The following is a 27,758-nucleotide window of genomic DNA, read 5'->3' on the forward strand; positions in this document are numbered from 1 at the left end:
CTTGCACATATCAAGTATTCAGGTTTTTTACAGTATTTTAGAGCTATAAACATTGAACACATACAAGGGAGATATGTTTAAAGTTGTTTTTAATGCTAGTATTTAAAGAAATAACATCTCCATGGAGAGCAAGTAGCGCACCCTCCAGCTTAGACAAATGCATTGGACAGAGCCACTGAACAGCCACAGTTTGGTGCTGTCAATGTAGCAATCATTTAAACAGATTGTATAAATGTAAACAAAACATTTAAAAAATACAAATAGCTTCACACTATATTATATGATTGTACTTTAATAGTTATGCACCTAAATTAGTCTTAAATTTATAATGAACAAAAACATTTAATAAGAATGATTCAGGCTTGTGGTTGGGAGTTATTAAATAGTTACTAAGCCTGAATGTCTTGTTCATTAAGGCTATTAAAATGTAATTATTTTTAATGTTACCAAAAAGAAACTGCAACCGAGTATTGGGGAAAATCAAGTACCATTTTGGGGGATTTTGACATTGCACTTTAGTTAAGAGTGTGGTCCTGCAGTTGTAAAGAGGCAGGGACTCTGAATCACAAGTTCATTTACCATCATTACTGAACCACGAGAGCTGAACACTCCACACACCATTCAGGTCTGGCCATGCTCCTGCTTCCATTGTTGAGCGTATAACATGGAATATGCTCAAAGCACTAAGCACGGAGCTTGAGGTATCCTTGGTAACGGCTGTGCATTGTTACACTGGCATATCTTGAGGCTGGATATCCACAGACAACACAACCCCCAGGCATCACAAACAAAATTCATTGCTTGCATCTACAATAAATGTCCTTGGATACAGGAACTATTGTCCGTGGTGCTTCTTAAAGTTTTATAGAAAGTGGACTCATTGTAATAATAGCAAGCTACAGCTGCAGTTTCTGTGCGCGTGACAACAGTGTTCACGCTTGAGGAGCCATGATGAGGACCTAGCACAGGGTCACATGACATCTGACCCCCCGCTCGGCACAGGCTGTCCCAGAGTGCCTTTCATCTACACACCAGCTATTCTGCTCCAGTCGACACTTTTAGCAGAACAAACTCCGAGCTACATTCACATCACGTCTCCTTGCACGCACCATATACTCTATAGTGGGAACCTTGTGTGGGAATACAATAGGAAACATCATGTCTCCAGTCAAGTTGTATTTCACATAGAAAGCTGAGTATGACGCATTACAAGTAAAAAGTATTAAACCAAGGAACAGTGTGCAGAATGGAGTGAACGAAAATAGCCTGTAGCTCTTCGAGAGGCTTGTCAACAATGTAGAGTACAAAAAACAAAACAAAAGTATATTCTTCAGACCAAGGACAAGGTATCTGTATTGTAGGAATAATTCAGGGTAGCTCTCCAAAAAATTTTCATAATCATTACCCAACTTAACCCACTAGGCCCACTTTACCCACTGATAATTGAGCCCCAGAAAACTCTCTTTTTGAATTTTCCCTGGATTGTGACATCAAAGGTGGAAATCCTATGAAGTTTTTAAGTCCAAAATCAATGGACCATATGTCTCCCTCTGCTCTCTCCTTTAAACATACTTTCTAATAAGGATTCAAGTATTACAACTCCAAATTTCCACATTTCCACAGCATCCAAGTTTCGTTCTGAGCACTTCTGTTAACTCCATGCTTATATTAGCGTGCTGGTCAAGTTGTAAAGAGTTTGCTTTTTTTTTCATGGTTCAATCCAACTGCTGCCAGCAGATGGTAGGCTAAATCAAATAAAGGGAAAATATCTGATGGAAAATTGTAACAGTTTTCTATACATAGGCATAGACAATAACAATAGAAACAATGCATGAGATGTGTATTTAAAAGTAGCTGCCATTGTTTGGGGTTTTCCCAGGACAGACATGATGGAGATGAGAGTAAATAACTACCTCGATTACAGGAAAGGGTTACATTAAACACACAATAACTGCAACCACAAACCCACAAACCAAATGACAAGATAGGTCCCTTAAAAACAAATTCTCTTCAGACACAGATTATAATATCAATGTAACTCCTTCTTCAAGATATCTTTGCGGTAGCACAACAAGCTAACCCCGTGAGGACCGCTGCTTTTGTGGTTGCGGTTTGAGTCAGCTTCACGTCTCACCTGTTTGCTGTCTCTATTATTAAGGCCAGCCTGGATTCACACACGCATTTGCACACTCTTATAGACAACAGCACGTCCCTGTTGGGGTATTTCTGGCACTGAAGTGCAATGTATTATGAATGACTGCTCGTGTCTGCTCATCTGTGGCCGAAGAAAAGAATAGATTTCACAACCTCCACTCAAAAAAACAGCTGGCTATGTACCACTTTTCCACTTGAAGGACATCTTTAAACATAAACATAAAACTGAGCGCTGTGTCCTCTGGGAGGAAAGTATCTACTCCATCTTCACCTGAACATCAGTCTGTCTAGCGTTCAGACTTGCATAACTACATTTTGACACCGCTGACATATAACAGCTATAGAGAATACTATGTCGTGCATGAATAATGATTTAATTTGCCTTTTTGCCCATGGAGAGACAGCTTGGGATGAGTCACGACAGCCAGTGGGAGGATGAAAGCAGGAAATATAAAAATTTAGGGTGACAGAGGTTGGTATGAGCAGGTCACCCGGGTGTAATAAGAATTAAGTGGAGAGAGAGAGGCCAGAGGAGGATAGAAAGAGGTATAAGGCTGGAGGACGTGTTTGGAAAGCATCAGATAACATACATTTTTAAGGGCGCTCACTGTTACTAAGGGCTGAATGCAAAACTAGAGGATAGAGAGGTACTTGACAACAGCGCAGCTCTTCAGACTAGAACCATGCTGGCGGGGGGCGGCGAGGCAGGGTCCTTGGCAAGTGTTTTCCGTTTTTTTTTTTTTTTTTTTTTTGAAAGAGACAAACAATGGCCTATTCTAAAAGAGTGTGAAAACAAAATGAACAACAACTGTCTAGTCGAGTTGTGAAGATATGATAGAATACCAATACTGAGATGTGTCTACATACTAAAGTCTAACTATTGCAACACTAAAAAAGTACCCCTCTTGAGGTAATATTATGCAATTTTCAAACCAAAATTACTGTAGTTTCTTTAATAGTACAATGCTGACTTATAGGTCAAGACTATTTTAAAACATACTTTGTTTCAGTATTTTCAGTACTGATACACAATAAAATATCTGGCAAAACATACACTACCAGTAAAATGTTTGGACCCTTTTTTATGTTTACAACTTTCTACATTTTAGATGTGTACAGAAAACATCAAATATGTGATGCATATAGCAAATAATAAAAGCTAAATAACTTTTTAGCTAAATATATTTTTTTAACTAATAATTTTGTATGTTATATTCATATCCTCACAGTAACTTTCCTTTGCTTTGTTGACAGTGTTGCAAACCCTTGGCCTTCTCTTGATGAAGGCTCCTGATATATACACACACATACATTATATATATATATATATATATATATATACATACATACACACACAGACACACACACACACATATATATATATATATATATATATATATATATATTTTTTTTTTTTCATCTACAACAAGTTTTGAGTAATTTTGAATATATTTTTTGTTTGCTACATTCCATATGTGTTCATACATAGTTTTGATGCCTCCACAGAGACTCTACAATGTAAATAATCATGTAAATAAAGAAGAAAAATAAAAGAAAAAGTGAGTCCAAACATTTGAATGGTAGTGTTTATACAGTAACGTTTGCTTTGGTGTTTTGTTGATATGAATTTATCGTATGTCTTCCCCTGGTCTCTCTTTTATTCTCTCTTTATTATTAGATGTGCTTTCTGATACAGATCCAAACATTATACCTTCATTTCTACAACATGTGAGCACCAATGGCAACTACAGGCCCTGCAAGGACATGCTGTAAGGTCAGTGAGCTCCTTGGAGACACAAATGCAGTTCACACATGTTCTATGATGCTTCTCTGTGCAATGGGAAACAACGTGAATATATTTTGACAGCTCTACATCAACCCATTTCTAATGCTGTTGAGCCAGTAGAGTTAATAAGGCTATATATAGGAATGTATTATATTATGAGTAAAGATAAAATACATAAATACCAACATCTAAGTAAAAACCTTGGTACTTCTGCGTGCCTCGTCTTCTCAAATGTTTAAGAATGCGAATAGGGGCCATATATAGAAATGTATTTATTAGGAGTAATGATAAAATACAAAAATATCAACATCAAAATTTGTAAAGCCAGCTATTTTACATGCCTCGTCTTCTCATATGTTTTGAGAAAGCTATTTGGAGGAGTTAGCATCATTAAAAAGCAGTACAAATAGACGTGCCTTGATGTGACCGGGAGGCAGGCTTTGAACTGAGAGCATCCATGTCTGTAATGAGCAGTCTCTTACCTACAGCACCCGCCTCACACTAGACTTATGTGTGCAACTTCAAATCTAACATGGCGTATTCTGCAAAAGGGGAGGGCTGAGACAGGTGGCAGACTCTACGAATCTTACCGCTGTGGGCCACTCTGCTCTGGTTTAGACTGTGAACCATAAATGAGCACATCCACAGATAATATATGCAAACGGCAGGCTTGGTTTGAGCATTAAAGCGCTAGGGGCAAAATCTGGATTGTAAATACTGTCTGGAGGAGTGGGGTGTGCTCATAATTCCCAGGCTATTACTCAGGACGTGTCAGAGACAGCACATTTGAGCGTCCGATTGACAGGTGAGCTGAAAATAGATGTGAGGAAATACAGCGCAGAGCGGGGGAAAGGTGTGGAGGAGAATGCTGATATCACAGCCCACAGCACAACTTTAGGTCCTCTGCTACACGTTTAAAGCAATGCTGCTGGAGGAGGGACTGAATGAATGAGTGAATAGAGAGAGAGTCATATGCTTAAATACTGTAAACTTAAAAGGCCTATATTATGCCATTTTCTGATTTTCTATGTTACAGTGTTGTTTCCTCATCACATACAGACCTGGAGTTGTGTTTTGTTTCATTCCCACATGTTTAACACACACACCCTGCATATTTAGGCTGAGTTCTTCTCTCAGACAAGAAAACACTCATGTGGTAATACAGGAAATGCTCCATACACCTTCACTAGAATAATTTGGATTATTTCAGACCTGGAATTGCCAGTCTCTATTAACCAAAAGGTACATTTCAAGATATCACATGGTGGAAACAGAGCGTTATAAGATTTGGAGATGCAGACTTAGGGTTACTCCAACATGTGTGAATGAAACAAAACACAACTCCATGTACGTTTTTTGAGGAGGTAACGACATTCTAACATGGCTCAAGAGCAAATTTCACCCAATATAAGACCTTTAAATATATGCATGGTATATTACAATGTATAACGATGTAAAGAGGTAAAGAAGTAAAAGTGACCACCTTGTTTGATTAGTAATTCTAAAATTAATGGACTCTGAGCATTTTAAAAATAACAACTACTACAGTGCAATCACTGTAACACACATGGGTCAAAAGACAGAACAATGCACTTTCCACTTCCTGTATTGTAAAGGCTTTTTCAAGGAGTGATGTGTAGCTGCACACACAGCCTGGTACTGATATAAATGTTCTATCCCAATCCTTTTAATGAGGGAAGTTTTTAGACTGAGGAAACAAATGGTCGTTGTTTTTTTTGTTTGTGACATACATCAACCAGTATAAAGAGTCTAAATGCCAGCTCCATTTTCAAAGTGCACTAATTTAAGAAGGATTTGTGGTGCTTGATGAAACAACACAAACATTTCATTGTCAAATTGTTGAGGTCCATTATGTTTTTGGTGCAATTTGTCCATCATAACAGTTAAACTTCAGAAATTATTACAGTTGCCATTTTAATACAACATACATTTTACACACATAACACGTTAAAACACACACAAAAACATACACACGCGCACCCACACACACACATACATTGCACACACATGCACAACACCCACCACAACACACACACAACAACCACACACACACACGCACACACACCACACCACACCCCACACACCCACACGCACACACACACACACACGCACGCACCCACACACCCCCATACACCCACGCACACGCACGCACGCACACACACACACACGCACACACGCACACACACACGCGCGCACACCCACACACCCCCATACACACCACACACACACACACGCACGAACGCACACACACTCCATGGTTTTCTAACAAGGCCCAAAAAGCCTTGTTTAGTGGTGAATGCCAACTCTCCAATTGAAAATGCATTAGAGCCAGCGTTCCTTTAGGTATCAGCCTTTAGAATGCAGGCGTTCTGTTTACAAAATCTGGAGGGAGCTATACAAAGAGCATTTTCTTATGCCCCAGCTTCGGTTTATGTTTGACCCCCATAAGTAGTGGGGCTCTGCAATTTGTAATACAATCCAACACACAAAACAAATATTTTTTCCCTATGCTATTTGGAGGTTGTCAGTCCCAACAACCCTCAGCAGTCCACATCTTCTCCTCCATCACCTGTCTCTGTGCCTCCCCTGCTGTTCCTGCTTGAGGCCGAACCAAACAACTCAGAGCCAATACAATGTGATTGAAGTGGGAATACATCCGTCATGCCCTCCCTTTCTCTCTCAAAGGTCAAACGCCTGGGGAACATTAAAAGCTGTCCATCGGCGTATGTACTTTTGCTGTGGTCTGCCTGAGTGCGTACATGTTGGTAAGGTTAAGAGCCTCTCCTAAGTCTTGTCTAAAGGCGCAAACAACAGCTCTCCTGCCTCTCCAATCAAGCGCTGTCGTCTTTTCTGCACACTGTGAGAACAAACAGTCGCCGTGACAGCAGCGGCCCGCATCAAACCGCCTCCAGCTCCTGCCATTACCTCCTCACTTCACTGTCAAGGTTGTCCCGACTCCCGCTAGTTTTTCCGCAGGATGCTAAATGATTGCCGATTGGTCCGATCAAACTTTCAAACCCTCATTTGAATTCCTGCCTTCATATCCTGCGTTCCTGCTGACCCTCCTGGTTCCCCTCAGTTCACCTCGGAGTAGAGCCTAATTGGAATTACAGTACACGTACATTGGCTAATACATAATGCATTCTCAAGCTTTCTCTTATCATTTAAATCACAAAGCGTCTTCAACAACACGCAACTATATGTGCTTCTTTGAGCTGTCCTCCAGTCTGACTACACACAGTTCCTGCTAACACAGAGACATGATTGGAAGTGACAGAAGAAGAGGCTGCAAGACGTATAAATAAAAAATGAAGTAGGAAGTGGCAAACACAAGTAGACACATTTAGACAGTGGTGAGCACCGGATCAGCACGGTCACTATAGAACAAACACACCTATGACACGTTAAATAGCAAGAGCACTAAAGGATGCTTTAATATGGATGTTTTGATAAATACTGATATCTGATAATCCTGTGGTCGATAACAAATATCTGTAAAAAATAAAAATAAGATTTTAAAATATAAAAAATACCAAAGAAGAGTTGGATGTGTCCCTCAGAATCGTGTCACTCAAGGTTCTATGTCACTCAGAATAGTTGTGGGGTCATGAGTGTTACTTTATTAGTATTAATACTCAAACTGCGCGTGAGTAAAGGAAGTCATTGAGTGCTTTCAGTACCGCTGTTACATTCGTAACTCTCCATTAACAATGTTTAACTGAACTCAATAATTAAGAGTACTACAGGCACACACACAGATACGAAACATACATCACACATGGAGCTAAATAAATTACTTTTTCACAGCCAACACAGTTTAATTAAAAACTAATCTCCAGGAATTAATCCTTTGTTGAATTCCAATCTAAAGTGCATCTCTCGGATAAAAATAAATATGGTGCATCTGTGAGGTTATAATTATTATATTTTTTACATTGCCTCTTCAATTAGGGTTGAGACATTGTACAGATAAGAACTGTCACTCACTGTAAACCATTGTGTTTACTTACTTTATGGTAGAACACTGAAAGTCAACCTTTTGCAACACATTGTTTCTGGCAAATTAATAAAGAAGAAAAAAAATCCACACTAATTAATCCGGTCTATATTTCAATCAGCAGTTTTTGAAAAGTAATTTGTGGCAATGTTTTGTTTCCATTCTCAGAGAAGCTGGTCACAGAAAATTGAAATGTATTTTTGCTGGTTTGTATTGAATTTACTCATGGCTCCGAACAATGAGCGGCTAGACGACAAGCGACATCAATAAAATTACCCAAAGAACATAACAGCATTACATTCATGCGCTGAATCAAATCTAATCTTATTGTGCCATTGGTGACTCACTATTTCTATTTCTGTCCACATGGAGACGGATATACTGTTCAAGGTCTCAAAAAAGCAAGGTTTTGACAGCGCTGGAAGGATCTATCAAATCAATCTGAAATGTAAATCCCAGGCCCACATTAAAAAGCACCAGATTAAGTATGCATTTCCATCATCTGGATTTGATAGAATTGGGTTATGTGATCACTCATCTTTGGCAGACAGCTTTGACAGAAGAGGGAAATAGAAGTTGTACTGTTCTTTGAAGTTGTTTGAAGAGTAAAAAGTGGTTTGATAAAACTAATTTCTATTCTGTGGTCACTGGTTCTTGTAGCATTTGAGTGCCAGTAAATCAGTTTCTATTTAGTACTATATAATGTAAATACAATATCTTTAAATAAATGCAGACATGTCACAATAACAAACTTCAACGCACCACATATTGCTACAGAAAGATACTGAGACACTTTTGTATAAACTTACTGGGCTATGCAATGGAATATGAAGTTTTACTGGAGACTGAATCTTCATCTCTTGTGTCTATTTTGTTTGTTTTGTTTGGGGCAAAGTTTAATTGTTCTGGGTTGGCTTTTATAGAGGATTTTGTAATTGTCTTTGTCTGTCTGTGTTATTTGCCTGGGGACATTATGGAAATTATGATCTAATATTTACATTGTAATTACAGATGTTCATGAATATGCACAGTCGCTATCAAATAAAGGAATAAATAAAATGGAGATTTAGTTAACTGCCATTAATTAAAAGTCTGCATTGTTATTTGTTTATTTGTAATTTAATTTCACCCGCCCCTACTTACCGATACCGTTAAAGGTGCACAGTGTAACATTTCTAGTAGATTAAATCTAGCTATCACAAGAGAGACACACAGGGTACAGCACTACACTGCATTACAATTCAGATCTGTGGAGAGTCGTCCTATTCAGAGGGAATTATTGTATTTTTTGGGCAATAGAAACACCCGCAATGAATAAATGCTAGATTGATATGTTCAGGCAAAGCAATAACATCTCCATGGAGACAAGCAGGTTGAGGACAGTTACACAATGCAGCTTTAATTATACAATTTCACATTTGTCAGTTACACCAAGTATTTCTCATTGAAGTCTGAAGTGTCCCCATTCTCATTTGTTTCCTTTTGATATATAAACTTTTCTAACTCCTTCACACAAACACAATAAAATGCTTATTCTTCCAACTTGTCGAGAGTGAAAATTACACCAGTTAAACACTATGGTTATGTTTTTGTAGCTTCGAGTGACTTCAAACCCACTGTATTTGAGCACTTGAAAACACAACACAAGAGCTCGGTTGCACAGATAGAATAGTCCACTGTTCCAGCTCGGCAGTATTATCAGATGTATTAGAGTTGAGGGTCTCTGTCTGTCCCGATGTTATCTGCAGATGAATGCTGTTCCAAGCTGCTCTGAACAAGGCCCTGTACGTTCCCCTCACAAGACTCCACATTTATTCTGAGCGCTGTGACATACTACCTGTCTCCCCCCGCTCCCATAACCCTGCTAAGTCCTTCTGATTTGTCTTTGTCGGTTTTCTTCCAACTTTAAATTCCCCTGTTCAGTTCGGACGCCTTCAGGTGCCTTCTTTTTCTCTTTAACTTTACATTATCATACGTTTGTGGGGTAATTTTCCTTCTCGTCTTGGCTCTGTCCCGGGCTGATTCCATTTTCTCTGAACACATCTATTTTCTCTGGAGTGGCACAGCTTGGATCGGGTCAGTGCAGGTGAGTTTCTATTACCAAAAAGGGTCAAAGTGTCCCCGGAAAAGCGTGTGGAATGGACAGCAGAATTTTCAACATAGGAAAGATGTGAAAGAAAATTTACCATACAATAATTTAATCAGAATAATATTCAATAAGAGCATTTCTTGGTTACTTGTATATATTTCCCCTGTCTGAATAAATGTAGGCTTGATTTGGGATTTGCTATAAAATGATGCAAAAACAGGCCAAGGAACACAGTTAAAGGTGCACTATGTAACTTTTCTAGAGGGGGTCAGTCACCTGCTTGTCTCCTTGGAGATGTTATTGCTTTTGCCTGGAGAATGTTTCACAGTATGGCTTATCTATCTTCTTGGTGACATTCAGGTGAAGCCACCCGGCCATATTACAGGCTATATCTGTGGAGAGGTGAGCTCTACATATCAAGAGATTTCTGAGCAGTAAAAACACCTGGAATTGAATAAAACCTGATTTAATGCCATACTGTAGAACATTACAGAGGAGTCAATTACACAAAGCAGCTGTGGAAAATGTAAAAAAAAAAAAAAAAAAAAAAAAAGTGAAAAATGAACAAATATAGTTGAGCTACATAGTTATAGATAAAATGGTCAAAATGGAAATACACAAGGAAGGGCATCAGAGTTAAAATGTTCAAATTAATATACAAATACAGCCTGCTACAAGAAACAAATGCATATCTTTTTAATCTGTACAATTGCATAGTAGACCTTAAGTATATGTGTCTTAAAGCGGAAATTTATCCTTCTTTAGCAGCTTGATCCTATTTCTTCAGATGGGATGAAAGTTTCCCATTGCTTAGGTGTTGTGATCCAGAGAGCTTAACATTTAATAGGGCCTCTGTTTCTTAATAGCATGGCTTTCTTTTATCTGATCCCACAACAAACCCAGGGTCCATCGGGTCGGAGAGGCCTGCTTTGTGCCTGTTGCTTATCTGATGCTGAAGTGAAGTGCAGCCCACACACTTTAAGATGATTCACTTATCTGATGGAGACTCTGCAAAACTAAAGGACAGTTATGCACTAAATCAAAAGTTAGGGACATCAACGTTGTTTTATTCATGGCTTTTATGCTAAGATCTCGAAAAGTTTGACAGCAGTTCAAAACTTTAGACCAATAAAAATTACAATACCAATTTGTTTTCCTTATCGTTTGACATTAATAAGCACCTTTAAGCATTTTGTCGTGGCCACTTAAGATCAGATAAAAGGGCTTCACTCTATATGCAAATACTGCCTTATCCGGCCCATCTAAAACAATGTCTGTCCTTTTACCGTTGTAGTAAAAAAGAAAAATAATCAGGTAAGCAGCATGTATAAGGAAAAAGTTTTATTCTAACTCAATAGTTCTGTCAAGACCCATCTCTAAGTGCGTCTTTGCAATGGCAGATTTTAAATGGGGTAGTCAGTCAGAGGTAATGTCAGCAAGTCCAGTGTTTTTCATTGACAGAAGAAGTATGAGACAAAAAGTAGTAGATTTAAATGATCTTTTAAGGGAGGAAAGCAAAACAGGGACTAAATTTGGAGGAAATGTGGATGAAGAGAAAGCACCAGAAAAACAGGCATATATGCACTATTCATAATGCAAGATAGGGTCATCTAGCTTGATTCATCAGCTGGTTTCACTTCATGGAAACTGTCTGACCTTAAGGTTCCGTTAGGATGGGATAGGATTAAGATTTAGGATGACCATTAGGATTCGTTCACTCAGCGGTACTTTTAGTTTATTTAACCAATTCCTGCGATTTGGTTGTGATGTATGTAATGTGGCTAGGCTAGCTGTGAGTGGATGACTGGCCACTGACGTTTGAGAAATTTCTTCTCATCTTTTACGCACTTTACCTGCATTTAATGCATATGACTTATTAAAATGTATCTCACTCACTAATGTTAATTTAGAATCATAACTTATTTTATTAGACAGTGATAAACTGTTTTAGTGCGTTGACAACATTTCTAGTTAGTGCTGTAACTTCATGTTAACTGCGCAGACAGCGGCGCTTTCTGCACTCAGACTGCGCACGCATCTGCTGTGTTTCCAAACAAATAATCCACCTACTGGGTCTCCACCTGCTTGTCTCCATGGAGATGGTATTACTTTGTTTGAAATGTTTCACAGTGTGGCATTAGACTTATCCATCTTCCATTCAGTCAGTTATGGGTGTTTTTATTCCTCAAAGAACTTGTACATCCATGTGGGGCATCCTTTGCACAGATCTGACCAGTATCTTGGTCTGGTAGTCTGATAACATCTAATGCTTGTTTCCATGGAGATAGTTAAGTTTAACACCATAATGTGACCCATTCCAAGCAAAGCAAATACATCGCCACAGAGACAAAAATGTAGGCGGACCCTCCACCAGAAAACTTACATAGTGCACCTTTAAACAAGCATAAAACTGGATATTTAATTAAGCAGACAGCAAAAAACAGAACTAGCATTAGTAATTTTTTGTTTTGTGATAACACTGATGCAAGTATGAGAACTCTGCAACTCTGCAAATGTGCAACCCAAGAGTTAAGCTTAAAAACATGTTTTGAGAGCTAAATATCCCTGTGTATTAATCATGTAAGCTCTTCTGATCATTCTGGGAAAAAAACAAAAACAAATAATATAATAATATATATATATAATATAAAATACACTGGTATGTTAGCATGTATTGAACACGCTACATTCATTAAATACATTCAAGTACATTGCATTAGAAGTAGAATGTCTTGCTTGATGCTTTCAAAAAGAAATGTATCTCAGATTCATTATAAAAGCCATGATATTCCCATGTATGTATATGTATTGCCTGTGACCCTTACCATGCTCATGCTGTTGACCTGATCCAGGGTCAGTTTGAGCAGCTCCTTATCTCCGCTCTCTGCCATCAGCTTGAGGGCAGACTGCTGTAGACTGGGCTGCTCCAGCAACGCCGTGACTATGCTCTTGACGCACTACAGGAAGGACAATGGGAAGATTAGGGCCAAGATATGGGTCCAGAAAGATAAAGGAAAAAGCATTCAAAGCAACCCAAGCCAGATGAAAAGGCAGACATGTAATCAGAGAAAGAAGGGACAAAAAAAAAAGAAAAAAAGAGGCGGAGGTGGAGTGGAGGAACAGTAAAGGTTAATCGATGTGCATATATACAGTGCGTACACGTAGCCACATAATATGTCTAAAAGGTCTACTACACAAGCAGCAAACACACAGAGGCATCCTGTAATATATGGATATCACAATGCAATCTGACTCCCCCCATGCTCCGCCGGTTTCATTCCAGCAGATTCAAATTAAAGCTGTTCTGAGCAGAGTAAAAGGCCTTCCTCTGCTTCCTCCCACCCCCCACCCCCCACCCCCCCGCTGCTCCTCTTCCTCCTCTGCCACACTAATATTAGAGACAGCCGAGTCGACGCTAGCCCATTCACGCTGAATAGCATTAGCGCTAAACTAATATCACAGTCAGCTGCTGCTAGACACATACAGAATGTCATTAGGCGAACCAGTGCTCAGTGGGGCATGGATAGTATCGGGGGGCAGGTTTCAAAGCTGTGGATAAGGCCTATAGTATGTTGAGCTAGCATGTTGCCCCGGGTTACATGCTTAATAGTGTTCTTCTATATTAAAATGCTGAGCTCTATACAGCTGCCCACGGTCTGGTATTTTTCACTCCAAGCATGACAACAGAGCTATAGCATGTTAAAGGGTGTACATGCAGTTTCATGAATACACAATGTGAATTACCTGAGCCGGGAGCTTGTGCTTGGTGTTGTATAGCGACCGGACCATGGTGACGAACCTGCTGACCGAGATCCAATGCGACCTCTGACCCCTGACAGCGTGTCAGCACGGCGGAGGTCAGCACCACCCATGGGTTACGATCCGTTGCCGCTCTGGGAAATGAGAGGAGGCAGAGGCATGGTCAGGCTGTGATGGAGCGAGTTTAGCTTTCATCAGCAGTTATTGAGCAGCACAAACAGAAACAGAGAAATAAAATATAGGAATTGTGATGAAACGGCAGACAGAGCAAGTTTTTATCCCCTTTTCATTTCCATAGTTTTACATCCAGGAATCAGACTGATTGCTTGTTGATTTGTTGTTATCAGACTTCGTGCGGAACCAACCAACAATACATCTCCCACATAACACTCAATACTTCAAAAAGTACATTCACTAGGCCTCTCCTGCTGCCAACTTTAATGCCATACTGCGGAATATTCCAGGCTAAGCAGCAATATTGGTGGCTGAGTGGCTGAGTAGGGTTCGACTCTTGGATTTTCCTATGCAGTTTGCATCTTTCTCCTTCTGTCTGGGTGGTTTTCCTGAATGTACCCTGGTTTCCCCCTCTACCCAAAATATGCAAGTAAAATCCTACAGCAGGTAGTCCTGACCAAGCCTAGCTCAAGATCTAGAGATGGAACCTGCCGATTGAAGGATGGGTCAAATATAAAGGACTAATTTCCCTATGGAGACGATAAAGTGCACCTTAATGTTAACATCTCCATGGAGATAAACAGGTAGCAGACTATCCATCAGAAAAAGTTACACATTTTCATATTTGATATGAATTCTATTTAGACTATTTAAATTTGTTTATACAACTCCAGCTGAATTTAGAATGCATTGTGATTTGCATCTGATGTAGAAAATGAAGCATGAAAAAGAGAATTTTTGAGTGATTTAGCTTTATGCAATATACCATCATTTCATTCAGTCTTCTATAACCTAATGCATACAGTATTTTGTTAGTACCTAAGACCTGATCACACCATAGTCCTGCATATAAAAAAGAAATGTTAACGCTAATATAATAACAGTTTGACAGAGCTGTTGATGCGCCGTCACTTCCAATAACACTGTGAAAAGCAGAGCCCAGAAGAGCCGCACAGTTAATAGCTCACACCTCCAGAGTTGATTTCCACCAAACACTGGGGATGGCTCGGAGCGATGGCAAGTGTCAGTTTGTTTACAGACATCTACATGCGCTCCTGTACAGCTCCAGTAATGTCTCCAATAGAAACTGATTAGCCTTTACCATAGCATTGCAAATGTCAACTGTGAAAAGGCAATAAAAACATCATCCTTACATCTGCGGAGGTCATGGGGTTATTTTAGCCCACTGCTGTCAGGACATCAGGAGGCAGGTTGAGCCATGGGAACAACGCAAGGCAATAAGTAAGAGCATTTTTTTTCTAAGATGTCTATTGGATTCAATTAGGAGCATAACCAAGGTTAAAATATGCGCTCCACTAAGTACCCTTGTAGTTATTAATACATCAGTCAAAAGAAGGAGGTAGTTCATTATCTGTTAATTATATCTTAGCTGAGTGATCGATCCTATGGAAGAGATTTATTTTATTAATTAACATTCATTATTATTCACTTTGGATGGCAGTATCGCCTGTCTATCTCATATCCCTATTCTCCGGAGGCGGTTTTGGGGCTGGGCCAATGATTGTGTGCCTATAATTGCAAACTAGATTATTGTTTTAGCAGTGAAGAGGAACCAAGCCAAAAATTAAGTCTCCAACCTGGGACACGCTCTTCATTGTATCCTTGTAACCTCTTTCTTTCCAGTTTGTGATTCATTTTTTCTAAATTAGATAATGATTATAATTGTGACAGGGTTGACAATTAGAAGAAGGTGATCACATCAAATTTTGAAACACTAAAACATGAAGTCTAAGGTGAAATAAAAATAAATAATTACAGTTTCTATTCAAAAGAAAATGGACTCACCTATTAAGTAATTTTAAGATGTGGTGTGTAACTTGTGAAGGGTTTTTGCTTTGCCTACAATGTTCCACAGAGAGGCAAAGGTGACACCATAAGGAGAAGCTAGAGTGTCTGCCACCTGTTTTCTCAATGGAAATTCCTCAATGAAAATGTGATTGCTTTTTTTTAGAATGTTCCACAATGCATTACAGTTCACATCTGTGGAGAGTCACTGCTATTCACATGAGGAAATATTGTATTTTTGAGCAATTGAAACTTGTATGAAAAATGCTAGATGGATATGTTTAATGTCATACCAACATTCCAGGCAAAGCAATAATATGTGGCGGACCCTCCACCAAAAAACTTGCACAGTACACCTTTAAAATGTTTTCCTCAATAGTTTAATGTAAACACAGCATTGTCTACAACTAGTACACGAAGTACACAACTAATATTTGCATTAAAAATAGCATGTTTTCCTAGTGTAATCCATCTAAGCAGCGGTAAACCAAAAGCGATGGGGAGAGACGAGACAGGAGGTGAAGTGAGGAGATGCCATCTGAGGTGACTGCTTTTGTGGAGCCCACACACCAGTATAATAAGCAGATGGCAACATGCTGATAAAGCCTGCCTGAGAGGAATGCAATGTTTAAAGCTAAGATTAGCCCACTTAAGTGTGGCTTAAAGAGGTGCTCACATATATGGCAAGAGCGTACGGTGTGGTTTCGAGTGAGTGGGTGAGTGGGCCAAGGCGAAGGGGAGGATTTGGAGAAGAGGTGAAGATGGAGGGGAGAAAACAGGACCCCGGGATGAGCCATCCCAAACCACTTCACCTACAAGGGATGAAACAAGAGAGCAGCTGTGTTCTTACTATGATAGAAACTGTAGAGGGGGATGTGCTGTATGGATCTGTATTTGTCTTACCCTTGAATTAAATACGCCTGAATTGGAGCTTGCCATGTTTACAAAGGTGCACGATTTTTCTAGTGCATCTGACATATAGAGGACAATTCTTTGATTGGACTATTAAAAAGTATGGCATTTCACTTACTTCACTTAGATAAATTGTTTATCCATCGCCAAGGAGACAAGGAAGTGGTGCCATAAAGTCAAGCTACGGGTGAAGAATTCCATTTATTTTTAAAACTTTCCCTCAAATTCTTACCAATAGTGTAAATACGAACAAAACACACATTTCCATAAACACCAGCAATGACAGATACTGTGGAATACTCCAAACAAAGCAATAACATATAGGACAAATAGATGACGGATCCACAACCAGAAAAAGGTGCATAGTGCATCTTTAAGTGACTTTTGTTGTACACATAGACTGTATAAATAGACATGGCTAACTCACTAGTTGCTGCATTCCAAACAGAAAGTGAGCATGGGGGTGCTTCCGACTCCATCAACTCTGGCCAATTGACTATACATAGAAAAATGATCACTCCTCTCTCTGTAACTGCTGCTGTGAGCCTTGTCATTTTGGTCTTAAAATGTTTGTATTAGCCAGCTCTACATGATCATGGTGTTTTTATTCAGCTATTTTATCGATAAATCAATTCCTATTCCTAATATGGAACTGGCTCCAAGTTCACCCCTATAACTGCTATCAAACGCTATGGGTGACACCTACACACTCCCTTAGTCCACTCTATGGTTGTACAAGGTAAAAAGTTTAATTGTTGGTGACCTAGATTGTGTATTATTTGGTCTTGCTCTCCAGTTAGTGTTTTATTTATTGTAATTTAGAAATGTCATTAGCTGAAAATATCAAAATAATTGCTCAAGTACAATGTGTTTAGATGTGTTCTATGCATTAGGAACATTTTTGTTGCACTGCTAAAATATGACAATCATTTCTATAAAACCGTTAGTAACTTCAGTATTGTCCATAGCTGCTCCAAAACTAACTTTGAAATACAGACTTTTCATTTAACATTCCATCAGTGTGCCCTGTGTTGCTCTGTGGGCCAGTCACCAGTGCCCCTCTCTGTGTTGTGCTCCTCTATATGAGCGACTGTGAGGGGGCCAACAGTGTCCCGGGGTCCCAGCCAGCCTCACCGTGCTCAGAATCATGACAGGGCTTATGTAGCTTCACTAAAGGATAGTAAAACGGCTTCATAATACTGCCTCTTGTGGTCTCACACTGATCAGCTCCTGACAGACAGTAACCAGCCATGATTTAACGCTGAGTCAACAACTGCTTATGTCAATAAAGTTTGCTTCCTGTCTCCTGAGATGATGACAAGAATGTTATGTAAAGGCAACATAAAATAATTGAACAAGAGGCAATAACTTTGAATAAACATGGAAATTTGAGAAAAAAAGTGTGAAGTGAAGAAGGTCTGGAAGTGAGTGGACATCTGCTAAGGCACTGATGGCATCTCACAATAGTTAGAGTGGCCAGTGTAAATTCACATTCAGGTAGCACCTTAATTCTCTAAAAGAAAAAAAAAAGTTAAATCTTTTATTTCATTTTTCAGGTGTAAAAAGACATTAAAGTCAGTTGAAGGAAGTGGTTCCCGTGGAGAGGATGACTCTGCAGCTGTGCTCTCGGTCAGTGGAGCAGTGGCAGGATCCCACAGTGAACTTGAACCAACTGGAGCTAATCCCAGCTCTCCCGTTGCTCCATTCAAAAGTGCACAGACAGAGGCACTTTTGAATGGAGCACTGTACTGCAGGGTACAAACGCAATGCCATACAGGGAGGCTTTGAATTATACAACTTTATATACGACTTATTTCACATGACTGAGATACTAGGACATGGGATGAGAGCTAATGAGACTGGGCATTGGCAAGCAAGTACTGTATATTATATACTGATACTATTTGTACATTTAGCAACTTGTATTGAAGGACTTGCCATTATATTCTTATTTTTTTACTGTCAGCTGCGCTGGAGATTTAATGCCAGTGAACTGTATAAAAGTTCAGGGAGCTTTACAATTTAATTGCGGCATTTGAATGTACATACCAAATCTTATATCATAAAGAAATGTAGTACATAACTTTTTCCAAGACTCTGTCCCTGACACAGATGGAGCCCATGCTCAAAGCTGAGTTACACAGTGTGCAGATATGTGCCTGTGCCCATCTCCCCTCTCCTCCTTGAGACAAACACTTTAAATTGCAGATCGAAGCTGCCTGATGCTGTGTGCTTTGATTGAGCTGGAAGGATTAACTCCTGATAGCAGCGCCGCGTAGTTCCCCCGAGTGATGCACACTTTTAATGGAGAACAATGGAGCGGCGGAGGAGCAATCACACCATTAGGCACTTATCGATAATCCTGGCAGCTCCCAATGCTCCAGCTGCTGTCGGAAGCCCCCAGCCTCCTGCCTGTTGTGAAGAATCCTTTCTCCAACTTTTCAAAGGCTCCGTGCAACATGTGCCCCGCCGTGATTAGATAGTTCAATCCTAACCTTTGCCAGACGAAAGCACAAAGCTCCAAAGTTGTCATTAAAATGTAAATGTATCCCTATTGTTAACGAAGTCACCGCTGTGAACGGAAGATAGTTATGATTTTACCCCTGGGTCCCTTTTTTGAGGCAGGCGTTAATGAAGAGTAAACAGAGCCAGAGGAACAAATGGTGGACCCTTCTGCTGCACAACAAAGGAACAGACGTGGAAGAGCAAAGTGAATGGACTTACACGTCGTCTTTGATCATGGGGGGCCAGGCTTGGAGCAGGACAATGATCACCTGGAAGTCCTCCCACTTTTGGGCCGATCCGAGCAGCTCCAGGAACAAGGCGTATCTTTTATCTTCATTCTCCACATCTTCAATCTGGAACTGTAAAGAAAATAGCTTTGTTAACTATTCATGTATCAGTCTGGTGTATTAGCTTTATCTATTTCAACATTTAGATTTCGATCAGTGTTTCCCAAAAGTCTAAAACAAACTGAGGAATAAATTTGTATTAAAAACGATACATTTTGATTGTTGCTTGGACTGCTAGTGCTAAGAACATGTGTCCTGAAACCTGTGAAACTGACAAAAGGAAATGGAAATGTCTTAGTAGCTCACCCTGTAAGAACTGAGCGTACCACATCATGGCACAACCCTTGTTTGACTCTATAATAGCTTTCAGAGTTTTTACTTAAAATTCTTCACCAAACTAGACAACTCACTCATTATCTGGAACACTAAATTATTATAATGTGTCTTAGGAACTAACTGTGTGGTGCACAAAGCACCCATGACCCAAAATAGTCTATTTGACTAAACTATTTGAGCAGTGCTTTTATGAAAAAGTGGTACACGTGCTTCATTTTAAATACATCATACATCTACACCAACTAGAGACTGGCTTTCATTGGAGATATACATTGGTAAATCCATGTTTAAAGGGGGTATTTTATTTCTATGGGGTACTAACTGCAAACACATAACATACTAGTATTTAGATCACCATGCTACCTTTAATTGGTGCTATATTTGCCAAAAACTATGAATTAACATATAAACATCACCCCTCCTTTTCCCGTCCTGTCCCCACGTTAAGTCACTCCCCCTTTAAAACATAATCATCGATAACATGTAAGAAAGTTACAAATACCAGTAATCTATTTTATAATTCCCCTCTTTAATCGTTCTTTGGTTTAGAAGTGGATCATGTCACTTTTCCATGTTCATATTTCGCCTAGAAAAGACTGACACTATGATCACATTGATCTCAAAGTGGCTGTGCCCCTGATGTGACAAAGATACTTGACATCTATTGACTGCAGCTTGGTCTGTGGACAACATGTTCCTGACCAACAATCCACATTTACAAGGCTGAACTTTACACATTAAATCTAGGAACAAGATGTCAAAAAACACTAAAATGTAGTTTGGAGGCAAATGTAATAAACAGAAATGTTTAAAAGAGAAAATGGTGAAGAATAAGGGAGGCATATAATGCAGACAGAGAGACGGAGAAGGCAAAGTAATTAATTTTCTCCTCAAAGACTGGTTGGAGTGTGATTTAACAGTTGAGAGAGCAGCTGATTTCTGAAGGGAAAGCTCTCTAACCTGCCAGAGTACAGCTGCAGCAGAGACAGGCCCCACATACACGCACAAACACATGCGCATGCACACACACACGCACAGGGCATACACGCAGCCAAATCAGCCTAGCTGCAGTGGGACGTTGAAATCCACCAAATATCTACTTAATTTGAGTGGAGCAACATTTATTACAATGAAGATCCAATTAAATCATTTTAGGGAATCAGGGGAAATGAGATATCGTATTGGTGGCTGCTGAGCCAGCAGCTTTGGGTATGCCATAACAAAAACACTTTAAATAAATGTCTTTTACATTATAACGGCAAGACAGATCATCACTGGCACTAAATTCTCCCGCTGCTGGGACTCCTACTACACTGACTTCAAAACTTTTTTGGCATCTGACTACTTTGTCAACTAAATATCTTAAATATCTTAACAGACAAACGCTTCTGATGCAAAGCCTAATTTAATTAAATTAGACATATTATGCTGTTTTCCCAGCACTTAGCACTGAAACACAACATATAAGTTATATTGCAAACCAAATATTAATCTCAGATGGCTTGATAATAGAAATGGTATGATTGGCTTCCTGTTCAAATTTTATAGGGTTTATAGGCCCCATGTCTCTAGAGGCGAGGACATCGTGTATGACTCAAAGACTGCAACTAAGTACAAGGAGCGGGGAAAGGGGGTAGATGAGAACAGATATTTTGTGACCCCTCAAGTCTCAAATGCCGTACATCACTACATTACTTAAACACACATGGATCAATCAAAAGTCTGAGTAAAGCAGTGTTCAGCAACAACTCTCAGAGCCGCTGGAAGTAATTTTTAACAGGGAGTGCTGTGAAGCGAGCTAGCTAGTTAGCTAGTAAGCGGAAAAACTGACATTGACAGCATAATTTCAGTAAACCTGCATGTTTAGGCCTAAAAATAATTAAATTAAAATCTAAATACACATAATAGCCTACATGTGTCAAAATCACTTCCCAAAATATTCATATATAATTCATAAAATTATGCTAAATATTTGAATACATAAAAAAAAAAAATCTCTCTCTTGCCACTAGGGAATGCTGCAGCACCCCCAGCACACCCGCTTCCCGCGGCCAAGACCACTATAACATGAACGCAGTTAAAAGTTGAATTAGCAGAGTATGTCTCCTTTAACCAATACACTGCAACCAACTCAACTGACTCCGACCCCTAACCACTTGGAGCTAACAGCATGTCACCTATCCCCACAAAAAGTATCACATCATCACTATAGCAGCTCACCCCTCTGTCCCTCATCACCATCTGAAGACGAGATCATCTACTTTCACTTCATCCCAATCTGAGCACAGTGAGTATGATTACAGACCCCTCTCCCCTATATGCCATCACCACATCAGCAGGGGGACTACTTCTGATTTGCAGTGCTGTCACCACCTCATGACAGGTTAAAATCTCCTCTGGCCCATCAAACACCTTGGTTACAGCACCACTGAACCTGCCTCAACCTGCGAAGACACAAGGAGCCGTATTACTGCATCTAACACTCCCCACCTCATCATCACGACAACAGAATCACCCAAAAGAATAGCACTTCATCCCCTACAAATACCAGCTGTTACCTACCAGTGGGGCTCAGCAGAGAGTGGAATAAAACTCTTATTTCTTTTTCCCAAAGATTTTTGGTTTATTTATTTAAAAGGGCACTATGTAACTTATCTGGTGGAGGGTGCAATGCCTACTTGTATCCATAGAGATGTTATTGCTTTCCAACAATCAACTCAACAATGAGTCCTCTATGAAAGATGATTAAATGTAAAACAGACATGCTTAAGGCAATACTGTGGAACATTCCTGGCAAAGCAATAGCATATCTTTGGAGACCATCAAATTGTGAACCCTCCAGCATATATATTTTTTTCTCTGCCCAAATTTAACCCAACACCAAATAAAAGCCAAAATGACTTCACTCTCCATTACCCATTATAAGTGTATGGAAAAACACACACAAAGATGCTATTTTCAGCCTTTACAGTGAGGCTCACATTCAGTAATCAATTTGGATGGGTCTGTCGTCCCTCTGCCTTCTAGGTTACACTAAGTTCATTCAGAATAAATTATGAATCTGAAAAATGCATCTTGTCTCGTGAATGGGCTGCAGTAGACATTATCCAACATTAAGCGCCACTCACATTGTATGAATCCCTGATGACAGATCCATGCTGCGATTTGCCTTGATGAACCCTTAATATATGCACGTTAAACATCCAGCCACTCCACTCCACCACGTTTAGAAATGTCTTCCGGTGATGGAGGGATGGTACAATAAATGAGGGAAGCTGGATTTCAGGACCTTCTGCAAAATGGAGGTCATGGGAGAAACAGAAATGGAATCTTAACTACTCATAAAAAGCGCCGCGCCACAATCTAAAGCTCTCAAATCCATCAGTGAATGTAAACTGCAACCCAAAGCTGGTTCATCATTGTTATTGCTTTTACTGATATGAAGGCTGAATACTGAACACTTAGAGGCTATATTCAGGCACTCTTACTGGCGTTGTATGGAATAAATATGGAATGGGTGATTGTGGGAGTGCTTACCCCGAATGGGACTGCAATGAGAAAATGCGCACTTAAAGATATTGAAGAGGGCTAAACAGAGATGTATGGTTTAAAAACGCACAATAGCTTTTCCCATTAGAATTCAATGGATTTACTGCATTTGGTTTGGGAGATTTGTTAAAAGTTTAAAAGGAAAGAGATTGCTGTTGAAAATGTCCCACTTTCTCAACTGTAATTGATGTGACAAACTGCTGATTTGAAATAATTAGGAAAATAACAGTGATCAGGCTTAATTTTCAAAGATTTGCAATTTTAGATGTGAAGTCTAAATCTGGTAGTCCAATAAACACCTTTGCTTAAAGCTATGCAGAAATTTCACAAATAAATGTGTTAAAACATTTCTGATTCATACCAGCTGAAATATTTTGGGCAAACTTGTTCATATTTCACCATTGCTGAGGAAGTTAGAGAATGTGCAGTGTTAAAATACCTCAAGTTGAATGTTTTTGCTGGCCAAATATATATATTTTTAGATAATTTTTTGCCTAAATTCTCCAAGCTATGCAATCCCTATGTCAAATGTTGTGCAGAAAACAAACCATATTTCCATTACATACACCACAAACCTGCCAATTTTTCTGCACCAAACAACACCCAAGCTCCTCACCTCACCTCCATTAAAACTCAGATTAAATCAGAGCCAATTACTGTGAGGCAGCACGGCTTTTATTTCCTTAACAAGGAGGGATGGCAATTAATTATGTACCTATTAAAATGAGCATTTCCTCTGTGGTTCTATACAAAACCCAGAGAGCACAAGGCCATGAGGGCAGTGTAGGGGAACTAGGAGGGAGGAGCTAGGACAATGGAGGAAGGAGTTAGGAAGAAGGAGCTAGGAGGGAGGAACTAGAAGGTAGCTCTTAGGAGGAAGGAGCTAGGAAAAAGGAGAAAAAAGAGGGAAGAACTAGGAGGAAGGGGTTAAGAGGGAGGAGCTAGGAGGAAGGAGATAGGATGAAGGAAGAAAGAACTAGGACAGAAGACGAAAGAGCTGGGAAGAAAGAGCTAGGAGGGAGGAGCTAGGAAGAAGGAACTAGGAGGGGAAGGGCTAGGACAAAGGAGCTAAGAAGGAGGGGAGGAGGTAAGAGTAACAGCCGCTAGCACCACATCCATCTGGGCCGCTGACAAATTCGATCAGACAGTGGGGTTCTCAGTCACTCAGCCCATCTGAATATACACCCTCAGAGTGGCTACCTATCAGTCCCCCTCCAGACTATTTATAAGCCTATCCGCAATGGCTTCCCGCTCTTTAGTGTAATCTATTAGCTTTCTGTTCCAGTCGTCCTGCTTGAAACACTTCAAGTCTTCATTACCTTCAGCTATTCCCATACCAAAGGCCACAGAAGCAGTTTGTTAAAGGGGAGGTAATAGTAACTGTTTAGGCTGTTTAGATCAGTGTTTCTGGGGTGACGGTACACACAAATAGCTGCAACAAGATTCTACATGGCGGAGGCAAAATCATAACAATGTATTAGTCTAGCAATTATTGATACATTGTTCATTCACTTTACACTGATTATTAGCTACTTCTAAACATGCATGAGCAAAGTGGGTGAATTGTTTTGCCTTTGGGATGAACAACAAACACTGCAACCACTGCCAGACAGTTTAGTTTACTTTAGACCTTTCATAATGATCATAATGTACTGAATTCCTCCTTAAGACCTGGTTCAGATCTGTTTTTGGCTTGTTTAGATGTGGTGTATATGACTCATTTGGTCTATTCAGTCTGTGGATCGAAACAGATCTAAACAGATGGTATTTTGAGTCTTTGCCCTGTCGCTCAGGGGTTTGTGACAAGCTCATACAATTATTACATGTGAGAGCCGCAGTAGTGTGATGTGTCACTGTGCCATTAGAGACAGTGAGTGTGGGGTGGGCTAGGATTCAACCACGGACAACAACAGCCTCTGTCAGCTCAAAGCTGCTCAGGAAAAACTTCACAAGAGGAACAGGAAGAGGAATGACACATTTGAGTGGAATGAGGTTCAAGCTCTGATAAAAATGACTGGGACTATTTCAACACTATTTTAATCATAACAATTATTTTTAAAAAGTACAAATATATACCCTTTGGAAACACAAAAAATATTTTGAGTGGCACTTGCATATTTAAGTGAAGTGGTGATTTAAAATATGTTGTTAACCAAAAAATATAATTTAAATGTGTTACTCAAACATGCACTGTACTACAGCAATGGTTAAACGGTCTTTGCGCCCCTGCTGGCCAACCGTGAAAGATGCCCAATGTCCATTACTTGTAGTCACTGAATTTAATACTCAAATTTGGTACAAATCCGGTGATGTTGACATTTTGTGCTATTGGCAAACTGTAAGGAGTGTTAAAAAAGTGAACACGTCTAGATGTGACAGGCCAAATCTGAACTCATTTCGACCAAAAAACAGAGACTAGGTGCATTTTACAAATACACAGTCAAAGTAGAGGCACATTTTTGATCGAATATGGCCGACCCATAGATGTCCACTTCTAGGCGGCACTGTTGAGCCAGGACACTTTGGCCATTGCTGCAATGGCAATTTTATCACATTTTCCGTCTGGCCAGTCAATCCCATACCCAGTTTGGGAACTTTTCGTCCATGTTCATGGGGTGAAAAAAGTGATTTCCTACTGAGAGAAAAAAGAAAAAGAAAAAAACCGTGAAGAACAATAGCCCTCGCCAGTTACTCTGTTACTGGCTGAGCCAATAAAACAAAACAATAAAAGACAACAGAGGACCACACCATGCATGCAGTGTTAAAAGCCAGAGAATAAAAGTGGGTCTTAAGACGAGACTTAAAACACTGTGGAGGCTTTTCAGACGTGGACACATAGTGTGCTTTTAAATACTAAAGCAAAACTTCAAAAAGGTAAATATATATTATACATGAAATAGACACTACACTTACTAGCTAGTCCACACAGAATAATACAAAATGAAAATAATGTTGCATGCACAGACCTCATAGCAGCAGGTTCAAAGAGACTCAGGCAAACACAGAGGACTCATATGTTCCAGATGCAGCTGCTAACACAGAGGGGTCAACAAACAGTAGGATACGATATGAAACAACTGCACTACCACTGAGCCCCGAGCAGCCACACACACAAACACACACAAACACACACAAACACACACAAACACACACAAACACACGGACCAGTGCAGGTGATTTAAAGTCGATTACGTTTTTCTCTGCATGCTCTGCACACCACACACTATACGCAACACAGCTGAAATCTGGGATCTTTTAGTGAAATGATTCAAAAGCAAGTGGAAGAAAATGGTAAATTAAGGAAGAAGAGTGGACTCCACCTGGGCTAAATGAAACATGACAACTAGCAGTTACCACCTAGCCTTTGTAATGTTACAAGGTAAAACATATGGGGCATTCAAATGTGGCTTAAAGCATACGAATGGTGTTTTTCCCTTTGGTGCAGTTTGTTGGCGTTTTATGAAATTACATGAGGTGTTATTGCTTTGTAGGACAACATGGGGTCAATATGAAGTGGTGGCCTTCACGCTATAACAATAACACACATGCTAACTCCATATGTGGCAAAGCTAGTCCTGGTGATTCATTTTTCACTCTCAAAAACAATCCATATTTTCAGCAAATACAAAACACAGAGCTTTGCCAAAGTAATTCTGAACCTGTAATTATTTATACATCAGTTATGCAGATCCGAACTCAACCTTAATTGAGACATATTTTAATAACAAAAACATCACGCCGTAGATAGCAGATTGCCGTAATTTTGTTGTGATGTTGGGAGAATAAACACCTTTTCTGCCAAATTTGAGTCTTAGGATTCTAACACTTGTCAAAACAAATTAAAATTTCAAGCAAATGTTTATAAAATGGAAAATGCAACTCAAAGGTAATGTAATTGCTATCTTCAACCCCTACAAGACTATAGTGCAGTTGATTGGTAATTCAAATACATCACATTTGACAGTATTATATTGGGTAAACTCAAGCTTTACCTGACCGCACACAAGTTACAGTTCAGATTTTTTACCTCTAGGCTTTATTGTATATGACAGATGTTGGCGTGATATGGGGTGAAGAGACACACCTTCTAATTCTCTTTTTTTCTATATGTTTAATGCTTTCTACAAGCAACACACATGGAATTACATAGTCAAGAAAAAGACATCAAATAACTTTTTATTTTATATTCAAATCCTCAAAGTAGCCACACATTGCTTTATTGATGGCACTGCAAATCCTTGGCCTTTCCTGAATGAGCTACTGGAATGTTTTTTCACTTCATCGGTATGCTTTGTCAGGGTTGAAAAATGTTGTTAATATAAAACAGGTTTAGAGTTGTTTTTTGTTTACTACATCCCATATGTGTTCATTCGTTCATACCGT

The 27,758-nt window shown here is 39.5% G+C and overlaps 1 protein-coding gene across 1 annotated transcript in view; it reads right to left on the reverse strand.

The window, feature by feature from the left end:
- nbas (NBAS subunit of NRZ tethering complex) overlaps positions 1-27,758 on the reverse strand; it is a 167,199-nt gene that overhangs the window by 2,107 nt on the left and 137,334 nt on the right. Inside the window, 4 exon segments of the mRNA XM_020938410.2 lie at positions 12,873-13,004; positions 13,792-13,842; positions 13,844-13,940; positions 19,423-19,562. Coding sequence (XP_020794069.2) covers positions 12,873-13,004; positions 13,792-13,842; positions 13,844-13,940; positions 19,423-19,562 — 420 coding nt within the window.

This window comes from Boleophthalmus pectinirostris, unplaced genomic scaffold, assembly GCF_026225935.1.
Source record: "Boleophthalmus pectinirostris isolate CB_2022bp ecotype Guang Dong unplaced genomic scaffold, ASM2622593v1 HiC_scaffold_13, whole genome shotgun sequence".
Taxonomy (NCBI): Eukaryota; Metazoa; Chordata; class Actinopteri; order Gobiiformes; family Gobiidae; genus Boleophthalmus; species Boleophthalmus pectinirostris.